This window comes from Acomys minous (assembly GCF_964271855.1).
Source record: "Acomys minous genome assembly, chromosome: 13".
In the NCBI taxonomy this organism is placed as follows: domain Eukaryota; kingdom Metazoa; phylum Chordata; class Mammalia; order Rodentia; family Muridae; genus Acomys; species Acomys minous.
The window spans coordinates 8,829,388-8,851,278 of record NC_140495.1 but is presented as its reverse complement, the minus strand read 5'-3'; the positions used below and the strand labels follow the sequence as shown (position 1 = coordinate 8,851,278).

The 21,891-nt window shown below is 45.5% G+C and overlaps 1 protein-coding gene across 5 annotated transcripts; it reads right to left on the bottom strand.

The window, feature by feature from the left end:
* Positions 1-2,531: 2,531 nt before the first annotated feature.
* On the bottom strand, positions 2,532-18,056 carry LOC311581192 (uncharacterized protein). Of its 5 annotated transcripts, none has more exons than XM_084753222.1 (4): positions 17,977-18,056; positions 8,598-8,856; positions 6,964-7,060; positions 2,532-4,849 (listed from the first exon to the last, which is right to left on the bottom strand). In XM_084753222.1, the coding sequence occupies exons 1-3, from the start codon at positions 17,986-17,988 to the stop codon at positions 6,993-6,995; spliced, it is 339 nt and encodes a 112-aa protein (XP_084609348.1). In that variant the 5' UTR covers positions 17,989-18,056; the 3' UTR covers positions 2,532-4,849; positions 6,964-6,992. The 5 variants fall into 5 exon arrangements, 3 of the variants coding, with proteins under 3 accessions (XP_084609348.1, XP_084609347.1, XP_084609349.1); XR_014773691.1 differs by lacking the exons at positions 2,532-4,849; positions 17,977-18,056 and adding exons at positions 4,877-5,157; positions 17,142-17,328 and having other exon boundaries at positions 8,598-8,883; XR_014773692.1 differs by lacking the exons at positions 2,532-4,849; positions 17,977-18,056 and adding exons at positions 4,877-5,157; positions 17,142-17,328.
* Between the last annotated feature and the right edge of the window lie 3,835 nt (positions 18,057-21,891).

The following is a 21,891-nucleotide window of genomic DNA, read 5'->3' as shown; positions in this document are numbered from 1 at the left end:
GTGGGCTCAAGTCAGGCTGGTTGTCAGGGTGACTGGATCTGGAACAACCGAGATGCTGGTGCCAGAGCACACGTGTGAAGAATTATTGTAATCAGATTACAGCTGTGGGAAGACCCACCCTAGATGTGGGTGAAGCTGTCTGCTGGCAGCCCAGATTAAAGGAGAGGAAAGCCCCTCTTTTTTTCCCCTTATATTTTGCCCCTTTGTTTTCTTCATCTACCCTGTAGCTGTCGTCACTGCTGAGGCCACTAGTGCTGTTAACACTCCTTCGCTGACATCAGAACTCAGCTTCTTTGGCCTTCCAACATAAACTGAAGGCCAACAGCCCTCCAGGAATCCTCCATGCCCTCAGCAGCACGTTGGAAGTGCTGGGGTGTCCGGCTTCATGGACCAAGCATCTATGGGCTCTCAGGCTCTCCAGTGTGAAGACAGCCAGTGCTGGATTACCGGGCCAATACTGGTGGAAGCCAATGTATTAAATCCCTTCTGTGATATATGGTCAACCCAACGTTCTGGTCCGATGGAGAGCTCCGACTAACACATACCTCTGGGAACCACTGGGGTGGGTAGAAGTGGATTGAGCCAACTCTGGATTTGAATCTGTCTGGTCCGCGTACCCTGGCCGTGCCTGAACTTTCAGATACTATGACAGCAGACACATGCACACAGACCCCTGATGTCCCATTTCCTGTGGTTTCAGTTTGCAGGCATTTCAGTTAGATGCTCTCATGTGAACTGAGATTGCTTGTGACCTCTGACTCTGTGGGCTAAAGTTTCTTCATCAGAAAATTGGGAATAATAAAACCTAGCTATTAGAATGGTTGTGAGGAGGAAGGGGCGGGGACAATATTTGGAAAGTGCGTGGAGTGGTGCCTGGTGTGTAGTAAGCATAAGCTATGAATACAATTGTATTGTTTTTATTAGTGAAGTAATACTTTGAGAATTATAAGAGTTTAGACCCCAAAGGCACGTACGAGGTAATGCAGTTCGCCTGTCTGTGTTGCCCTCTCTCTTTGGGAAAGGACAGCGCCATGCAGGAGTGAGCTAACGAAGCCTTGTGGAGAAATGACAGAAGGTGTGGCAGACTCGCTTGCCTCGCAGTTTAACCAGTTCCTTAAACCTTCGGCTGGCCATCTGGCTTTGAAAGGCTTGTTAACCAACCAGCGCCTACTTACATCAAGGATGGTTTGATCTTGCCCAGCTGATTTTAAGGCCAGAGATATGTGAGGAATCCTAGAACGATGTGGTAAGAGCTCAGTTTGGAGGTGTCCGGCTCGGCAGTGAGCTCTCCTGCCTTTGGGGGTGGGGCCCTGGGACAAGTGTGTTTGTTGGAGAGGCTCTGCAGCCCTCACTTGGATGTTTCCATCCTACAGGCTGCTACTTCCTCTCTCTTCAGCAGAGAAGTAGATATTTTGTGTCTGTTTTCATTGGTGGTTGAGCTTGTGGGGAGCAAACCCAGAGTGGCGGAGGGACATGAGAAAGAGGACAGATTCCTCCAGAGAAACATAGACAGTGAGTGAATCTTAGAAGTGTTCCTCTTTTGGGGCCTGGGAAAGTTGAGAGATTCCCCTGCAGCTGGAGTTCGAGGCAGTTGTAAGTCCCTTGATGTGGGTGCTGGGAACTGAAGTCAGGTCCTCTGCCTGAGTGGTATAGACCGCAAAGCCATCTCTGTGGTCCCTTCGAGAAGGCTTATTTACCCCCAGGGCCACCTTTCTGCTGCCCAGCCTTAGATGGGTGTCTGGGCAAAGCTTTGATGTATCCGTTGGTCAAGCCCTTCCCGAATGCTGCTTGCTGTGGGGCAATGCGATAAACTGTGGGCTTTTGCATAAATTAAGTGCTGGAATTGCCTTATGTCATTGTTGGCTGTTTGTTCTTTCCTTTTTTTCTCTCATTACTGACCATCTTGCAATAGGTCAGGCGTCCCAGGTTGCCTATAAGTGACTGCATTAGTTCCCTCCTTCATGACTTTGGCTTAATGCCTGACAACAGCATCTCCCGGGAGGAGGGGTTAATTGTCTCTCACAGTCCAGCATGGTGGGGAAGCACACGCGTCAGCCAGCGTATGAGGGCTGGCCACCTTGCATCCGGTGTCAGGGAGCAGAAAGAAATGAATGCTGGCGCTCACTCTCCTTCTCCCTGTCCCCTTTCCTTCGGTCAGGGATCCCAGCTTCAGTCAGGGATCCCAGCCCCCAGGACGGATCCGCCCACACTCGGGGGAGTCTTCCTTCTTCAGTTCAACTTTTCCGGAAACTCTCTCAGAGACACACTCAGAGGTGCGTTGCCATGGTGATTCCTAATCCAGTCAGGTTCGTGATGCAGGTTGGCCATCACAGTGCCTAATAAGTACTGAGACTAATATGACATTTAAAATATTTTAATCGTAAAGCCAACTTAGATTTATATAACATGTGAATAGACCTTAAAAGCCAAATACAGATATTTCATTTTTTTTTTCTCAAAACTTCTAAACAATACTATGACTTCTTACCATGGGAAATGACTCCATAGAAAAAAAGAATTAAGAACTAATATAAGGTAGAATACGGACAGGCTTAAACAAGATGACAATTGGTGAGAACTCCAAGACAAAGACCACACATTCTATGCTTCTATTTATATAAAGTACAAATCGATCAATAGATAGATAGATAGATAGATAGATAGATAGATAGATAGAAAAACAGTAGCTGAAGGCTGCTCATAGGGACAAACAGTGACTTTAAAAAGGCACAAGGGAACACAATAGGATGATGGGAATATCCTGAAACTGGAATGTGGTGATGTTATACAACTCAATAAATTTACTAAAAATGCATGGGCTGTAAATAGGAATCTTATAGCATAAAAATCCACCTCAATAAAACAAATAAATAAGATTATTAAAAACAAGAAGTCAGAGTGAGGGGGTGAGCAAAAGAGAAAGAATATGAGTTACATCTCTGTGATAGGATGCCTGACAGAAGCACATAAAAGAGGAAATGCTTATTTCGACTTATAGTTTCAGAGAGATTTGCTCCATCGTGATTGGGAGGCATTACGGTGGGAAATGTGTCAGAGAGTGTTAGCACGCAGCAGCAGAGGGACCCAGGGGCAGGTATAACCTTCAAAGGCTGAATGGTAGTGACCTACATCTGCTAGCTAAGCCTGTGTCTCCTGAAGTCTTTACAACCTTGCAAACAGAACCACAGGCTAAGGCTGCACAGCAAACCATGAGCCTGTGGGGGATATTTCAGGTTCAAGCCATCATGTTCTACCACCTCTGGCTGCCAAGGACTTATGGCTATCTCATAACTCAAAATGCATTCAATTCAATTTCAAGAGGTGCCATAGGGTGAATATGACCAAAACACATTGGATGAAACCCCCAAAGAACAAACAAATAAATAAATAAATAAATAGGAGTCCCCGTAGCCTTAACAGTCCCAATACTGTTCAGAGGTCTGCAGTGTCCTCTGAGACTCAGGGCAAACTCTTAACTGTGAGCCTCTGTGAGGTGACAAAGGGAAGCTACACTTTCCAATATTCAGTGGCACCGAGTAAAAGCCCATCCCAAACTGAGGCATTGGAGGACTTCAAGAAAGCAATGGAAGGGAAGACCAAAACCAAGCAAGGGCAAACATTAAGCCCTACAGCTCCAAGTCCAGTGTATCAGGTGGATGGTGGTCTTCATCTGCCTCCCCTCTCCTAACTTGGGAAGTCTTGATCCCTTGTCACTGACCTCAGCAATACATGCATCCTCCTTTGAGGCTGGCTCTATTTAGTATCTGTAGCGTTTTCTTGGCAGATAGCCCAAGATTCTGGGCTCTCCTTTGCAACGTAAGCCTCACCTCCACAGCTTTGTACACAGGCCAGCTGATCTTCCACACAGGAAATCTAAGCCTGTGTGGGCTACCTGTGCATCGCCCGGCCTAACAGGCCTTTCTTTAGACCCTTGGTGCACGTGCCACAACCCTACATCTCCTGTATTCTGCACACCTGCATGCATGAGGTCGATTTCTGCTGCCAGCCTGACAGGGTTACCCTGAGGCCTGGAGAAACATTTCCCTAAGTTGGCAATGTTTGGACAGGGAGCCTCCACAGCTCTATCTTTTGGAGGCACTCTTTTCTTAAATGAAATATTTTCAAATGGGATGGCATTTTTACATTTTAGATATTTTTTTAAAAGATTTATTTATTTATTTATTATTATTATGTATACAGAGCACTGCCTGCATGTACATCCGCAGGCAGAGAAGGACATCAGATCACATTATAGATGGTTGTGAGCCACCATGTGGTTGCTGGGAATTGAACTCATGACCTCTGGAAGAGCAGACAGTGCTCTTAACCACTGAGCCATCTCTCCAGCCCCCACATTTTAGATCCTCTAGTGCATGGGGGCTTCTCACCCTCAAGACAACTCTCCTGTTATTCTGGTGTAGAATGCACCATCCGAGTCCAGCCGTACTAGTTTGGGTCACAGCTTTAAGTGCTTGAATGCTCCCAAACTCCTTTAACATCTTTCAGCGTCACATTTCCCTCTGCATTCTCGCTGCCAACCTGTCTGAGGGCAGTGAGCAATCTTGAAGTTTGCTATCTTGAAGTTTTTGCCACCAAATAACACAGTTCCTTGCCTTTGAACTCAGCCTCATTCAAATTTCCAGGGCAACTTTGCAGGATGCAGACAGAATGCAGCCTGGCTCTTTCCCAGGATACAACACCAGTGTCCTCAAGTCTGATTTCCTGTAGAGTCATTGGTCCCATTTGAAAGGTCATGAGAATAATTTTTACTGCCCATGTGTTAACCAGCATTCTGGTCTTCGGAATCTGTTGGGTCCTGGCCCACTGGAAAAATTGAATCAGGGTTCACCTGAAAGAGGGAGTGGGGATTGAAAGTAGGATACAGAGATGCGAGAAATAACGAATCAAGTCAGGAAATTTCTGATCAAGATTCACTTTAATGCCCTACTAGTAAGAATATATAGAGAGCAAGGTCAATAGGATCTATTCTAATCTCACTCACCCTAGCCACTAGGCAAGAATACAATAGCTTGAATTGCTCCATGTAGAACTTCCTAGTTCTCTGAGTAGTTCCCTGTAAGAACTTCCTTGATCCTCTGGGTGGTTCCAAGTTGAGACTTCCTTACTTCTTTCAAAGGTAAATAGTCCAAGGATAGCCTGGAACACAAGACCTTGTGAGGCAAAGGTCAGCAACTCCTGAAGGTCACAGCATGCAGCCTAAGCACAGGATTTCTGACATGGCAGAATTTGGCATGGCTTCCCACATGAGTCCCCACCAAAATGGCCTACCAAACTCTGCTCATATCATTGCAGAGCTTATGGCTTTGTGCCCTTCCACACCCTTCCTGCACATCAGTCTGAAAGACTGAAGAACCCCTGAGTCGGATTTATATCACTGGAACAACCCCACTCTTGGTACCAATTGTCTTTCATGTTGCTGTGACAGAGCTGTGTTAAGGGATCAAAGGTCTATTTTGGCTCAAGGTTTCAGAGAGATTGGACAGTTTGTTTTGGGGGCAAAGGCATGGTTGTGACAGGGTGTGGTCAGACTTTCAAATCACAGTGGAACAAGAGGCAGAGAGAGGAGGGCAGAACCAGAAGCAAGTGCAATCTCCGAGGCCCACTCTTACTGACCTATTTCCATCAGCCAGGTGTTGCCTCTTCAGGGCTGTACAGCCTTCAGAATAGGGCCTGAAGCTTGCTGCTGTGTGATCAAAGCCTGAGCCTGGGGCAGGGGGATAGTTCAGGTTTAAACCATAATACTCTGAGAGAAAGCATGGGGCAGACAGAGAGTGTGTGCGGCTCTCCAACTGTCAGGGATATTTGTTGAAAAAAAAATATTGGAAGCACAATACAAAACCATTTGGGGGTCCCTAGCTCCTGAAGCCTAAAAGAACCAAATCAAAGAATATATGGTTTATAAGCACACAAGTATTTTTAAATTTTTATTTAAATTTTTAAAATACTTGTGGAGCCTATACAGTTGACATTGGTATCTATTTCCAGGCTATTCCCTGGGGGGCTGGTGGTGTCCTGCTAGTGAACTTTGTGCAGCTGTAGCCAAATGCCTGGCAGAAGGGAGGGAAGAACTGGTTTTGTTCATGTATCAGAGACAGAGAAGTCTGTCACTTCCTTGGCCCCATGCATTGTTCCCTGCTCACGGGAGCAGGAAACGAACATGTGTGGGAGGAAGCTGCTCACCTGTGGTAGCCAGGAACAAACCAGGGACGAGATAGCTCCAAAACTATGCCCTGAGTCACTTATTTCCTCCAACCTTCTAAGGTTTCTGAAACTCCCAAAATAACACTACCATCTGGGACCAAGTGTTCAACACATAGACCGTGTGTGTGTGTGTGTGTGTGTGTGTGTGTGTGTGTGTGTGTGTGTATTGTGTGTATTGTGTTTTATGTATTTACTAATTTACTCACTTGTACTTTTGTCTGCATTCTGTCCTTTCCTCATCACCTAATACTAGCCTCTCTGGGTTTCCTTTTTAAATTTTATTTTATTTTATTTTATTTTTGGGGGGGGGTTGGTTTTTTTTGTTGTTGTTTTTTGTTTTTTGTTTTTCGAGACAGGGTTTCTCTGTGTAGCCTTGGCTACCCTGGACTCACTTTGTAGACCAGGCTGGCCTCGAACTCACAGTGATCCACCTGCCTCTGCCTCTGCCTCCTGAGTGTTGGGATTAAAGGCGTGCGCCACCATGCCCGGCTCCTTTTTAAATTTTAGACATTCGCCGTGCTGTGGTGGCACACGCCTTTAATCCCAGCACTTGGGAGGCAGAGGCAGGTGGATCACTGTGAGTTCGAGGCCAGCCTGGTCTACAAAGTGAGTCCAGGGTAGCCAAGGCTACACAGAGAAACCCTGTCTCAAAAAACTCAGGGTGGGGGGGGAGAAAAGAATAAATCCTACACATTTGATATTCAAACATCTTAATCAGATAAAACTAACGGATGCATCTACCTTCTGGAAGGGGCTGGCCTGGTAATGTGTCAAAATTCACCACTCAGAGAATCACATTGGAGGGTCTTGGTCAACTTCAGGCTCTGACTCAACGGGTCTGCAACAGGGGAAAGAAATGCTTAGGTGGGGAAGTGAGGGGCTGAAATCTGATGGAGAAGCCATGAGGTGTGGATGGTGCTGTTCACTGGCTGCTTAAAATTGTGCAAGCTTGGGGCTTGAAGTATTAGCTTCCCGAAGGGTGAGGATGGTGTGTGCTGCTCCTATTTCCAGCTCTGCGGCTTGTCTAAGTAAGGATTAAATGAAGGGCTCTGGCTACCCGGCGAGGTATCACAATAGCTAGTATTATTCACCACTGATCACTCTTCCCTCTCCTTTGTTGCTTTTGATGCTCCTGGGCCTGATGGGGACCCTTTGCTGTGTCTTGGTTTGGCTTTAGATTTTTATCATATTTCTTCTTTCTTTTCTCCCTTCAGTATCAAAGCACATATTTATCAAAGCCTACAGGAAGCCGCCAGAGTTTGCGTGCTTGCTCTCAAAAGTCTTCCTTTAAGTACCCACTCTGCTTAAGAGGTTTGCTTCCCTCTCGTGTCATCTGCAGAATGTCTGGCTCCATGTCAGTTCCTTACCCAGAAATGGCTCTTCTAGGGTGGAGCTCTGGCCCTTCCTGCCCCTCTGTCTGAGCTGAGCCCTTTGTCCTGTTTGTGTTTTCTGAGGTAGAGACGCATTTCTGAGCTGTCTCCCTGTTGCTACCTTCTCTTCTAGAATCACTTCCTGTGTGGTTTGAGTTGAAAGGGTAATTTTTCTCTTTGTTGGGTCTAAATAACATTAGTCATCTCAACTCCACAGTTCAGGTGACTTTCATCTCCAAATTCCAGCATCAAAATTGCCTCATATTCACATGTACTTATCTAGAGAGGGCAAGGATTGGGGTTTGATACAATTGTTCTCCCAAGCTATACCTTGTGCATCTCTTGGGCATACAGAGTTTTATCATTAAATAATGTATTTGTCGATTTCTCATTGTTGTGACCAACTATCCAACAAAGTTACTCAAAAGAGAAAGGGTTCATATTTGGTTCGCAATTTGGAGCCAAGAAATATGGTCCCGGTTGGTGGGAAATGCCTCCATAAGAGGCCTTTCCTCAAGTGAGAATCCCTCTTTCCAAATGCCCCTAGCTTCTGTCAAGTTGACATAAAACTAGTCAAAGGAATTGACCTCTTGTCAGCTTGGCACACAAACATATCACTTATTAATTCATAACCTTTCCTTTTTTGGTCATTCCTAAGAATTAATCATAATATCACAAATAGAAAACATTCCAATCTTTACAAATGCAACACTCTATAAAAAGCCAAACACTGTCAAAGTTCAGTCTCTTTAAAACATCCATAGTTTCTTTGAAAGTTGGAGCTCCCTAAAATATCCAAACACTCTGAAATATGTCTTTAAAATAGCCGCAATCTTTATGAAACTCCAAAGTCTCTGCAAAACTCCAAAATCTTTTTAAAAGATCAAGGTCCTCAGCCATGAGCTTCTGCAAAGTGAAAAATAAGTTAAATACTTTCTAAGAGCCAGGGCAAAAGTCACAATCTTAACGAAGCAAATGCAAGCTCCAAGAGTGTAAATAACTCACCGTCCAATGTCTGGCATTCACTCATGATCTTCTGGGCTCCCCCCAAAGTCTTGGGCCGCTTCTGGGGCTCTGCCCTCTGCAGCACACACAGCTTGTCTCCTAAGCTCAGGCCAGCTCCACACTCCAGCTGCTGTTCTTGATGACTATGCCATGGTACTGGCATCTCCAAAAGATTGAGGTCTCTGCAACTGGGCAGCAGCTTCACCAATGGCCTCTCCAAGGCTCCCTTCAGAGCCTGTCCTGGTGAGCGTTGCTGTTGCTGTGATGAAACATCATGACCAAACACCTCAGGAAGAAAAGTTACTTGGCTTACACTTCCATGTCATTACCAACAAAGGGAGTCAGGATAGGAACACCAAAAGGCAGGAACCCGGATGTAGGAGCTAATGCAGAGGCCACGGAGGAGTGCTGCTCACTGGCTTTGCTCAACTTGCTTTCTTATAGAACCAGGCCGCAGGCCCAGAGATGGCACCACCCACAATGGGCATGGCCCTCCCCCATCAATCACTAATTAAGAAAATGCTCTACTTAGTTGTCTATAGCCTGTTCTTACAGGGAGGCATTTTTCAATTGAAATTATCCCCTCTCAGATGACTTCAGCTTGCGTCAAAGTTGATATAAAATTAGCGAGCACAGGAACACTGACCCTGCCCCATATGGCTAAGCCTCAATTTCTCCACATGGCCCCATCAATCCTTCTACTGTAACAGAGGCTACACCTTTATCAACAGCCACTTCTAGCCTTTCCTCAGGAACCTCAGCCCTGTCACACAGTACCAAGTCTCAGCTGCAATCCATGGCCCCTTCATGCCTTCAAAGTCAGTTCTCCCTGGGAAGGAAGCTCTTACACCAAGACCAAGTTCAGTTACCAGCATGAGATACACCGTTGGCTTCCTTTGGACCACAGCTTCTGTGTGTTGACCCTGAGGAAATTCCCCAAGAAGACTTCACCTCAATGATGCTGGTCTCTTCTCAACCACAGCTGATTTCTCAGCTCTAGCTGGCTAGTGTGGATTATCCTGGTGGAGACATTTTAGTGGTACTGGCCCTCCTGTTAACCATGGCTGATATCTAGCCTCAACTGACCAGTATCCATTGAATCACCAAAGCAAAGGCTTCCCTTTGGGGCTGATGATCTCTTCTTTATTACAACAGAGTTTTCAGCTGTAGCTGACCAGACACCACAGATTTTTTTTTTCTTCTTCCAAGATGGGCTTTTTTTCATGTAGCCTTGGCTGTTCTGGACTTGCTTTGTAGACTAGGCTGGCCTTGAACTCACAGGGATCCATCTGGCTCTGTCACCCTGAGTGCTGGCACTAACACACCCCTTCCCTTTTCTCCTCCCTATCCCCCTTCTCCATCCCCCCTCCTCTACTCTTCAGAAGAGGGGAGTCTGTTCCCCCCCCAACTAACCCACCCCAGCTCATCAAGTCAAATCAGAACTGAGCTTGTTCGCTTCCTCTGTGGCCTGGCAAGGCAACCCAGCCACGGGGAAGTAATAAAAAAGCAAGCGACCAAGTCCTTATCAGAGACAGCCCTCATTCCCGTTACTAAGGGACCCACATGAAGCCTGAGCTGCCCATTGAACTAGAAAAGATCATCCTGAGTGATGTAGCCCAGACCCAGAAAGACACACATGGTATGTACTCACTTATAAGTGGATTTTAGCCACACAGTATAGGATAAGCATACTACAATTCACATACCACAGATATTTGGTGTTTGTTTTGTTTTGTTTGAGACAGGGTTTCTCCAAGTAGCCGTGACTATCCTGGAACTTGCTATGTAGACCAGGCTGGTCTTGAACTCACAGAGTTCCGCCTACCCCAACCTCCTGAGTGCTGGGATTACAGACATGCACCATCACTGCCCAGCTCACCACAGATTCTTTTTTTCTTTTTAGTGTATACAATGCTCTGCCTGCATATACTCCTATACACCAGAAGAAGGTACCAGATCTCATTATAGATGGTTGTGAGCCACTATGTGGTTGCTGGGAATTGAACTCAGGACCTTTGGAAGAGCAGCCAGTGCTCTTAACCTCTGAGCCATCTCTCCAGCCCTCACTACAGATTCTTAACACAAAGTATCACACAAACAACTCTGGTACAATCTGTATTTTCCTTCGAAAGTTCATAAGCTAGGACTCTATCATCTGGTCTGCTCTGAGCATTATTGTCCAAGTTCTCACAATAGTATTTAATGGCTTTTATAGCCCAAAGCTCCAAAGTGTTTCCATAATCTCCCCCAAACATGGCCAGGTCCGTGATAGCATTACCCCACTTCTGGAATCAATTTCTGTCTTCCTTAGGTTTCTATTGTTGTGACAAAACAGCATGACCAAAAGGAACCTGGAGAGGAAAGCGTTTCTTTCAGCTTACAGTTACATATCACAGTTCTGATGGAGTCAGAGTTCTGAGGGATGTCAGGGCGGGGACCCAGAGATGCGGAGGGCAAAGAGGAGTGCTGCTTACTGGATTGTTCCTCAGGCTTTTCTTGCTTCCTCACACACCTCGGGACCACCCATCCAGGGGGTAGTACCACCCCACTGTGGAATGGGCCCACCCACATCCGTCATCAGTTAAGGAAATGCTCCAGCAGCTTGCACGCAGGCCAGTCTCATCCCTCTTCCCAAATGACGCTAGCTTGTTTCAGGTTGAAATAAAACCAGTTAGCACACAGCCTTAGAGGAGAAGCTAAAAGAAAAGTGGATTCACGTGTGCAAGGGTTGGCTACCCAGAAGGAGGTGTGACAGTAATTACTACAAAAGTATGGAGGCAGGAAAAGGGATCTTCCATGAGAAGACCCTGAGAAGGGGCCCTTTCTGTGAATCAGATGAGTATTCTGTGTTGTTATGTGTTGGCAAATCGTTCATCTTACACACATCTTAGGTTAGCGATAGGTGTCAAGAGTCAAGAGGGGCAGTCAAGGGAAGGCCCCTCACACTCTTGTCGCCCCCTTGCCTGGAACCAGCAGGACAGTGGCTGTACCAAGAGTAAGACACAGAGAATCCTTGCAGTTCTAGCGACCAGGCCTGAGGAAATGGAGGCTTGAGGTGGAGCCGGAAGTAGCAGAGAGGCACCAATGAGAGAAAGCAGCAGGCCCAGCCCTGTCTTAGAAACCAATGTGAGAGGAGCAGACAGGTGGAGGCGTGAATGCGGAGCTGTCACTTAGCAAGTAAAAGCACAGGTTCCCACTCAGATCTGAATTTCAGGTGGGTCATGTGTAACTTTTTGTATAAATAGGACTCACATGATATTTAGGTGCACTTACATTAAAAGTTAATTACTTAACATGAAATTCAAATTTAATTGGGCATCTTCTTTTTTACTTAGAAACAGGGGCCAGCAATTGAATAGTTTATAATGTTTGTTATAAATCAAAATGATCAAAAATTAAATAAAAAATTAAGAACAAACATCTTCGGTGTTTGAATAAAGCATGTGTGTGCATGCCTGTGTGTGTGTGTGTGTGTGTGTGTGTGTGTGTGTGTACACTGAAGTAGCCAAAAAGTATCAAAACTGAAAGACTGATATGTACTTGAGCCTAAAGTAAATTTGATGTTTTATTTATTTGAATCTTTGTTTTATGGAAAACTGATAAGTTTCCAATCTTTGATTTCAAACAAAGGCTGTAGTTTCCAGAGAGAACCCAAGGGGTAGCCCATCTCTATAGAAGCAGGTTTGAATATAAGAGCATTTGTTGGTAGAGAAAGGATTATTACAATGATTTACTAACTTTTATATCCTATTCTCATATTTTTTGATAAAAACCACTTGTAATAAAGTATTATACATATATTCTAAACCTCCTCTAGTTGTTCCCATGTGCTTATGACAACTTCCTTCTCTGTGTCTCTCTTATCTCTATGAAGAACCACTTTCAACATTATTGAAGAAACTATTTGTAACACAGACTCCCACATTTAAAGTAATATCTTATGTACTTTTTAATTGATGAGCATTCTGGGCTTCTGTCATCGTGCATGTGGCATCTCAGAAGGACATCTCAGAGTTAGGTCTGGTTTACAGTGTGTCCTGGTTCGTTTTTATTGTTAACTCCAAACAAACTGGAGTCACCCTAAGAAGAGGGATCCTCAGTTGAGGAACTGCATCCATCAGATTGGCCTGTGGGTATGTCTGTGGGGATGGGTGGCCCCAACCCTAGGCAACCCTAAGAAAGCAAGCCGCACACGAGCTTGGAAGCAAGGCAGTGAACAGCGTTCCTCCATGCTGTCTGTTTCAGTTCCAGCATCCAAGTTCCTGTTTGAGCCCCTGCCCTGATTTTCCTCAGTGGTGGAAGTAACCTGAAAGTGTAATCCAAATAAACCCTTTATTCCTTACATTGTGTTTGGTCAGTGTTTTACCTCAGTGACAGAAACTAAATAACAGCACACAATTAGAAATAGTTTAATGGTTAAGTATAGTTAATTAACAAAGGTATAACCTTAAATTATTAGGCTTTTTGTGTTGAGAACACACAATATCCTCCTTTACATTAAAAATAATGTGTGTGTGTGTCTGTGTGTGGATTTGTGCATGTGTGAGCATAGGCTCCCACAGAGGCCAGAAGAGGGTATGGAATCCCATGGAACTGGAGTTAGAGGCCATGCTGGGAACTGAACTTGGGTCCTCTGCAAGAGCAGTATTCACTCTTAACCCTTGGACCATCTCTTCAGCTCCACTCTTTCCATTTTTCAAAGCTATGGGAGCAATTGCGGTCACCTTGAAATCTGTGCACCCTTGATTGTGATCTCCCGTCACCCATCATCCTAGCCTCTGCTAACCACCTTTCTACACTCTACTCTCACTTGGCCAACAGAGAGTATTCTCATGCTGTTTCCTCGTCTTCTGCTCCACAGTTGGGGGTTTCACCCTTTACTATGCCTCTCTATAAATATAAATACATACATACAAATATGTTCCCCACAGTCTCCCCAGTCACAAATTTTGTTTTGGTTAAGTCGTTATCTGTCTTGTTCCAGTTTAGAAATACCTTTCACTAATTAAATAAGAACTATTTTAAAGGAACTTACTTTTTCCTGTAGTTTGTAGTTGCTTTTGTTTTACTTTTGATTTGTTCTCCTTAACCTTTTCCCAATTGCTCCACCAAAAATGTTTTTATTGATCTCTTAAGAATAGTTACTTTAGACATTTTTACTTATTTGTTTTTATTTATTTCTGAGACAGGGTCTCACTCCTTATCTCTGGGTGACTTTGAATAGGAGGGTATTCTCCTGCCTCAGCTTCCTGGGTGACTGGATGATATACGTGAACGGCTGTGCCCAGCGAAGAATAACCTTTTAAGTGCTTAGACACACTGTGCGTGTGTCTGCCCTGTTTTTTTTCTCTGGAACCCTCCTCACAGTCTCTTTTATCTTCCCTTTTGTTTGAAGTGGCCGCGATCTAGGCTTCACACAGTTGCCACCACGCCTTCGTTTCACCCCCACCTGTGGGTTTTGTCTAGTCCCTCTTCTGTTGTGCCTTCCTCTTTCTTTTGTTGGAACGTGTTCAGCAGCTTCCTGAGAGAAGGGTGCACAGACAGGCAGTTTATTTGACGATTCCATCCGCAAACGTCTTTGTTTCTTTTCGCCTTTCATGGATGGTTAGGCTTCGTGTAGAATTCGAGATTAGGATGAGTCAGAAATGCAAACCCATCGCTCCAATCCCTTAGCATCTTGTGCCACTCTTCTGTTCCCCACATTGCCGTGTGACATATTTCCTTTCTCTGAAAGCTTTCAGCGTCTTTATTTATTCCACGCATGCTGCTTCCTCATGATGACATGCCCACGGCCAAGGCTCTTACTCTTTGTCCTGTCAGACAGCTAGACAACTCACATCTTCAGTCCTGAGTTGGTCTCTCTCACTGTGAATTTGGTCATTTTCTCATCCATTTTATCTGATCTTTCTTCCTGTATTTCACATTAGCTAGATACTTAATTTAATCAGCTGATCACTTAACTTTATTTTATTTCCCTTCTGTATATGATGCCTTTTGAAAATTGTTCTGTTTTCTGGATGAGTTCTATAATAGTTTCTGGGTAAGTTCTTAACATTTCTTCTGTGATATTTCCACCAAAAATGTTTTTTTAAGGCTGGTGAGATGACTCAGTGGATAAAAAGGCTTGCACTATAAGCTTGATGACCCAAGATTGAGGCCTGGAGTTGAGGTTATGGAAAGCAGACTAGAAGCCCCTCCCCACTTTGTGTGTGTGTGTGTGTGTGTGTGTGTGTGTGTGTGTGTGAGAGAGAGAGAGAGAGAGAGAGAGAGAGAGAGAGAGAGAGAGAGAGAGAGTGTGTGTGTGTGTGTGTGTGTGTGAATGTGTTGTCACCTAGTGCTCTTCGTATGGGAATGGTAAGCCACAGGTGAGGGGTTTTTCATGGAGGATAGCATGTGTAAATGTATATTCTGTCTGTGCTGTTCGGTTTACTCAGAGAAGCATACGGCCTGCATGCCGGTCCTATAGCTCAGCAAGCGGATTTTTACCTGTGTGAGTTGGGGCTCTCTACAGGAGCAGACACAGCAGAGTAAGCACAGACATGAGGGGATTTATTAGATGGCCTTACATGGTGGGGGCTGGGTACCCCAATAATGTCTGTCTTCACATTTGAGAGTGTGAGAACCTAGCAGTTGATCCGTCCACTGTAGCAGTCCTGGTCTGGTACTGAAGGCCTGGAGGGTTCCTGAGAACCACCGGTCCATGTTGGAAGGCTGTAGAAACTGAGTTCTGATGACAATGAATGATGGATGGCAGAAAACAGTATGACAGACATTCATATAGACAAAGGCGGGCAAAGCCACACTGACTGTGTCTTTATATCTGGACCACCAGAAGGTGCTATCCACTCTGGGGAACAAGAAATTTCTTCTCCAACTCCATCTTTTCTAGAGGTGCCCTCTCAGGCCCACCTAAAAGCTCTTCTCTTGATTGATTCCTGATGCAATCAAGTTAACACTCAATTAACACCCTATTCTGTCACACTGTCCTATTCCAACTCCATTTTTTTCCTACATCCTCTTCTGTTCTGCCTTTTTCAGTCAACTTAAAACACTGGGATTTCAGCTAAGTTATGCAAGAGAGGAGAGAAAGCCATAGAACGCAGAACCTTGTCTCCTCTCTCAGACTCTGAACTGGGAGGGCTCTGAAGTATCCCGGCCTTTGCACTGATGGAGTTTCGTCCTAGTCCCCTTACCTCAGGCTATCCCGAGCCTGTTGTGCGTGTCCATGGACTCAATGTGCAGCTCCCACTGAGGTTTTTTGATATCCGTGCTTTCTAAACCTACTTGCGATGGTTAATGGGGCTCCTTGGTTGTTAGGAAGAACATTCTTACCCTTGCCTGAGGGAGGAGCGAGCCTGGCAGCTGCCCTGATGCACTAAGGAGGAGGCAGAGGCAGTTTGCTTCTCTTTGAAGTTTTGGATATAATCTTCCAGCTTGCCAACTGCCCTTGCTAGAGAGCCTGGATGCTGCAGAGGGAGCCTGTATTATCATGCGAGCATGGAGGGAGCAATGAAGGAGGAACACTCCACTGGGCGAGCATGGAGCTTCCAAATGCCCTGTTACGTTTGTGGAATGCCTACTACATGCCAGGTACAGAGCCAAGGATTTTAAATCCACTATGAATTACATTCATTTTTGAGGCACAGTTATGTTTTTAAAACAGGCAGTTCTCTCAAGATGTGCTTTGGACTACATCAGGGCTAGCCCTTATGCCAGGGTCTGCTTTACTCTGTGTGTCTGTATGTGTTATATGTGTGTGTACATGCTATTATGCTGTCTGGGGTGTGTTTGTGTGCATATGGAGTGAGTAAATAATGTATGCCAAATGTAAACATTCTGTGTGTATACATGGTATACAGGTGTGTGTGTGTGTGTGTGTGTGTGTGGTATGCGGGTATGTGTGTTGTGTGTATGTGTATGTGGTATGTGTGTGAAATCCATGTATGTGTGTATGCATGCATGTATGTATGTATGTGGTATGTGTGTATGAATGGTGTGTATGTGTTATGTGTGTATATGGTATACAGGTGTATGTGTGTGTGTGTTATGTGTGGTATTTGTTTACATGCTTTGCAGAGGGGGTGTGTGTATGTGTGTGTGTGTGGTGTATGTGTGTGTCTAAGTGTGTCTTGCAACAGTTTCATGTGTTTCTCTTTTCTAGAAGGCTGCATTCAGATGACTAGGCCTCACTTAGCCAAGGATGGCTTTGGGCTAGGTGTGAGCACGTGAAAGTGTGCTTCCCCTCCATTTCCGGGCAACCAAAGGCTGCAGCAATGACCCTCCTGACTTCCGGCTTCTCGCTCAAGGTGAAAGGAGGCCTGCAGCTTCTGCAGCTCTCTCTCTCTCTCTGTGGCTGCCCTTGCCCTGGCTGCCTCATAGCTTCCCTGGCTCCTGCAGCTCTTAGCTCTTAGCTCCTTACTCTGTACTAAGTAACATGCCCCGGTCATATCATTTAAAAATAGAATACATCACTTTATGTGTTGTCTGCCTGGCACTTGTCGGCACATGGAATCACCACATCCATTTATTCCATTTATCACCTACTTGATGATTGTCCCTCCTTCATGTCAACGCGGCTCAACACTGTTGTGGCGGCAAACCTTGCATTGCCTGCTGCAGACTAGTTAGTTACTGGCTGATTGGCTGGTTGTTGCTAATCTTTTGGAGTTCGCAGGGAATGTGATTGCGTGGAGTGTGCTTGGCTATGTTGCCCGTGGGGAGATGAGAAACACAGCCTGATAAATCCCTGCTTGGACAGTCACGTTCAAAATGAGAAACAGCGCACAGCTCTTGGCAGAACCTGCATGGACGTCCCTGTGTCTGTGCGTGCTCACTTGGCGCCTCATAGTAGGTCTCTTGTGTTTACACTACAGGTCCCTTCCTCAGGGAACTTTGGGGAGAGCTATCACGAGGCCTGGGTAGTCACAAGGTCCGCCGAGGATGGGGCAGTTGGGACAACCACCTTCAAGTGCAAAGGAAGGAAGGGGGAAGCCGAGTAGTAAACACAGGTAATTGAAATCACAAGGTCAAGCCAGCCACAGGCCCACAAGGGAGCAGCAGATTGTCGCTCGGAAAGCCTGGAGCTTGAATGCTGGCGAGGTGGTGACTGAGTGGGATTGGTCCCAGCACTTGGAAGCAGAGTCAGGAAGACAAGGAGTTCAAGGTCATTTTTGGCTACAAGGCCCATGAGGGTGGGGGCTGGGGCGGGGGGTGGGGGGGAACACACAAAAGCCAAAACAGCGAAATGGGACTATGTCCAGAAAGGAAGAACACCGTGGGTCCATGTCGTGACTAGAGACCGGCAACTTGAAGGGGAAGTGTGTCCCTGAGAACCTAGGTCGCGGTTCCGCCTCCTCCTACACAGTCTGCTAACACCCACCTGGTCTCGCATGGTCCTTGCTGTGTGCTAAAGGATTCGTGCCGGGGACCCACTTTCTAGCCGGGAGAGTTTCCCTGACCGCTTCCTCAACCTCCCCACTTCCTTTGGCTGGTGGTTGGTCTCAGGGGGGGAGAGCAGAAGTGGAATTGAGAACGGAGAGGACGTGGACTTGGTGGCTACGAAATGGTTGGCGTATAAACGGCCGGGACGTTGGACAGGACGCTGGGAGAAGGGGAAGTCTGGTGATTCGGTCCAGTAAGAACGCGGGGGAGCCTGGGGTGAGGACAGTCATATCCTGTGATGCTTGGTAGAAGGTTTGCAGCATGTTCCCTTTGATTTTGAAGGTTGGCGGAGGGCAAGGCAACTCGGAGAACAGTTCGTGCCTGTTTGCTTCTTTGCTCCAACTCCAAGGGGGTGTTATCACATCAGTTTCACAGCCTTCCTCTGCTTGGAGACACACAGCTAACTCTTACCAGTGAGCCGACATGCAAAGAAACGTGGTGTATTCTGATCTGGGACATTTAGTTAATTTTTAAAATTAAACTGAGTGTGATTCTGTAATCTGTAATTTCGGCGTTTGAGAGGTGGAGGAAGACGGACCAAATGTCCGGGCTTATCCTTGGCTACCTGAGACTGCCTCAACAAATAAACAATTTTTATCAGCATACACTCGCTGCAGAAAACAGTGTGCTTCATTATGACATTTTCAAAAAATGTTTTTAATGCCTCTGGATCTTATTCACCCCTTGTTCCCCCCCCCCCTTTTTGTAAATTAAGATGTACATAGCCCATTTTTTAATCCTTTTAAGTCCCTTCCTCTTCCCAAATAGTCTTTCTTCTGATTTTATGGCTTAAAAAAAAAAGTCTAGATATTTGCATTTGGGAGAAAAAGCTTTCAGAGTCTGGCTTGTTTTACCTCACCCGTTGAAGTTCTGCCCATGTGACTGACATCACCTCATTCTTCTTCCTAGCCCAATAGGACTCCCATGTGTCTACCTACCACATTTACTTTATCCATATCCCCACGGGGCGTGCAGGCTGCTTCTGCATCTTCAGTATTGTGGGAATACGCAGCAACAAGCACAAACGCACAACTATTCCTTCGGTGTGCTCTCTTGGAGTTGTAGCTCCGTGTGGAAGGAATGGACCACAGGGCTGATCCAATTTTGTTTTTAGGAGGAGCGTCGCGTCCATGGTGATCTCCACAGGGGCTGCCCTGGGCAACACAACTGTCTCACCAACAATGCATAAGGCTCCCTCCACTGTTGGAGTGCGCTATGTGACGGTGTATCTCAGTATATTGGTACATTTGATTGTTGATTGCTAAATTGGCAGGAACTAGGTGCTAGCCAGATCTTGGCATTGTTATTCCTATGGCCCATCACTGGTCTTATATTTCTGTAAACATTTGTCCTTCCTCACTTACTTCCTTACTATTGGATGTAGTAAAGAGCTGACAGCCGATACTTGGGCAGGAAGTGGAGGGTGGAACTTCCAAAGAGAGAAGGTTGCTTGGAGGAAGAAAACACTGGGCGGGAGATTTGCCAGAGGGACATGGAGGTGGATGGATGGACGTGAACAGGAGCAGAGAGGTAGAGCTGGCCGTGCGGATGTAATGTCAGGACTAGCTGGGTTAAGGTAGATAGGTAGCCAGGAGTCTGCCCAGCCAAAGGCCTAAGGTTTAAAATATTAAAAAGCCTCTCTGTCATTAATTACACCGTGGGCGGGTCTGAAAGTCCCGCTGTATTCCACATACCATGCTTCTGCACCTCCTCAGCATTTATTGTTTATTTATTTATTTATTTTGGTGATAACCATTGTGACTGAGGTGAGACACAATCTCAGTACATCTTGGTTTACATTTTCCTGGTAGCTAAGGATGTTGAGCCTGTTTTTCATTCACTTATGGGTTATTTCTATGTCTCCTCAGAAGTGTCTGTTCTGCTCATTTGCCCATTTATTCATGGGTGCCTTGATATTTTATGCTTTCTTCGTAGATTCCGGAATAGATGGCACAGATTTTGACCATTCTATAGGTCACTGTTAATTGTTAATTGTTTTGTAGTGTGTAGGTTTTTATTTTTGTTTCATGCAATCCTATTTTTCTTTTTAAATTAATTTTTATTTTATATATGTGTTTTGCCTTCGTTCCTGTGTGTGCCACATGCATGCAGTGCTCGTGGAGGCCAGAAGAGGGCGTTGGCTCCGCTGGAACTGGAGTTGCAGACCACTGTGAGCCACCATGGAGATTCTGAGAATTAAACCTGGGTCCTCTACAGGGGTCAGTGTTCCAGCTGCTGGTCACCTCTCCAGCTCCACATGCTACTTGTCAATTCTTGGTTGTATTTCCTGGGCTGCTGGAGTCTTTCCTGAAGTGCTCACCTCTGTCCACATCCTTTCAATGCCCCTGTTCTCCTCTAGAATTTTCAAGGTTTCGGCTCCACAGTAAGGTCTTTGATCCATGTTGAACTCATTTACTTTGTGGTAGAGGTCAAGCGATATGGATCTAGTTTCATTCTTCATGTGGCTGTTTAGTGTTGAAGAGTCTGTCTTTCCGCTTTAAGTTTTGAGTACCTTTGTTGAGAATTGGGTGGCTTCTTTCTGCTATTCTCTTCTCTTCTATTCTATTCTGCCTTACCTGCCCTAGTTGGTTTACAGCTCTGTTTGGGGGCTATCAGCATACTATTTTTGTTATTAGAGCTCTGTCTTATCATTTGACACTGAGTTGGAGCATTTAATTCCAATGCTACTTCTGGTTTTTATTTCCTTGATGGCTAAGGATGTAGGACACCTTCCCCCCCCCCCCACTTTCATTGGCACCCAGCAGCACTGGAGTTGGTGGCTACTCTGCCAGTCTTGATCTTGGGGTGAGGAACAGCACTCCCACCAGTGTTCTGTGGAGATGTAACTCTCCAGTTTTGCTGCAACTGATCAAGGTGTATAGATAATCTGTTTCCAAGCAGCATCCAGGCCGTACATGGTCAGACACGTTGTTAGCAGGGTGGCTTCGTTTCACGGGAGAAACCTGGCTTTGAGGATCAACAAATATGGAAAATGGTACTATACATTAAGATATGCATCTAGCACATCCAATGTTCAGATTTCATGAGGAAAGGAAGAGAATAGGAGCCTGTTGGGCACAATCAAAGGGCACATCGTGAGAAACAAGTTCTACACGTGCGTCAGACCACATAGAGATGATCGTGAACAAATGGCATGTTTTGATGCTGAGGAGAGCTGATTTTCCCACGAGAACAGTAAATCTGTGAGGTAATAACTATGTAACGTCATTTGGTTTCATTTTCTCATGATGTGTGCATATATAGACACAAATGGACATACTTTTTAATTTGTCAGTTACAAATAAGAAATTAAAATTTCCATGTGGTTGAATTAAAAAGAGTACATCTAGAAAGGACTGCTCTGTCTGAGAAGCCGTGATCTTACTGTCTAATTGACACCATCCCCTCTGTGTGGAACAAGGTCTGACTGTGTTGTTTTTCTCCCTTTGTATCACTTATGGGACAGTTTTTGGTTACCCACCGCCAAGATGAACATATGCATGAGACTTTTGAGGACGAGATGACTCTACTTTTCTTTCCAGTTATTTTATTTTTTTAGGCATGTTCTTGCTTTGTAGCCCTGGCTGCCGTGTCACTCACCGTGTGACTCAGGCTGGCTTGGGACTCACTGCAACCTCGTGCCTCTGACTCACAGGTGCTAAGATCCTAGGTATGTGTCTCCAGACCTTCAAGGCAAGTCAGTCCTTAAGTTTTCTGTTTCTTTGTCCTTCATAATTTTCAAGGCATGATTTCTACCAGGGCCAGGAGATGTGTCCAGTTTGCCTGGGGCGGGGGGTGTCTCTTGACTTCTCTTGAGCACAGAGCTCATGGCATTGTTTTGGTGGTGTTCTGT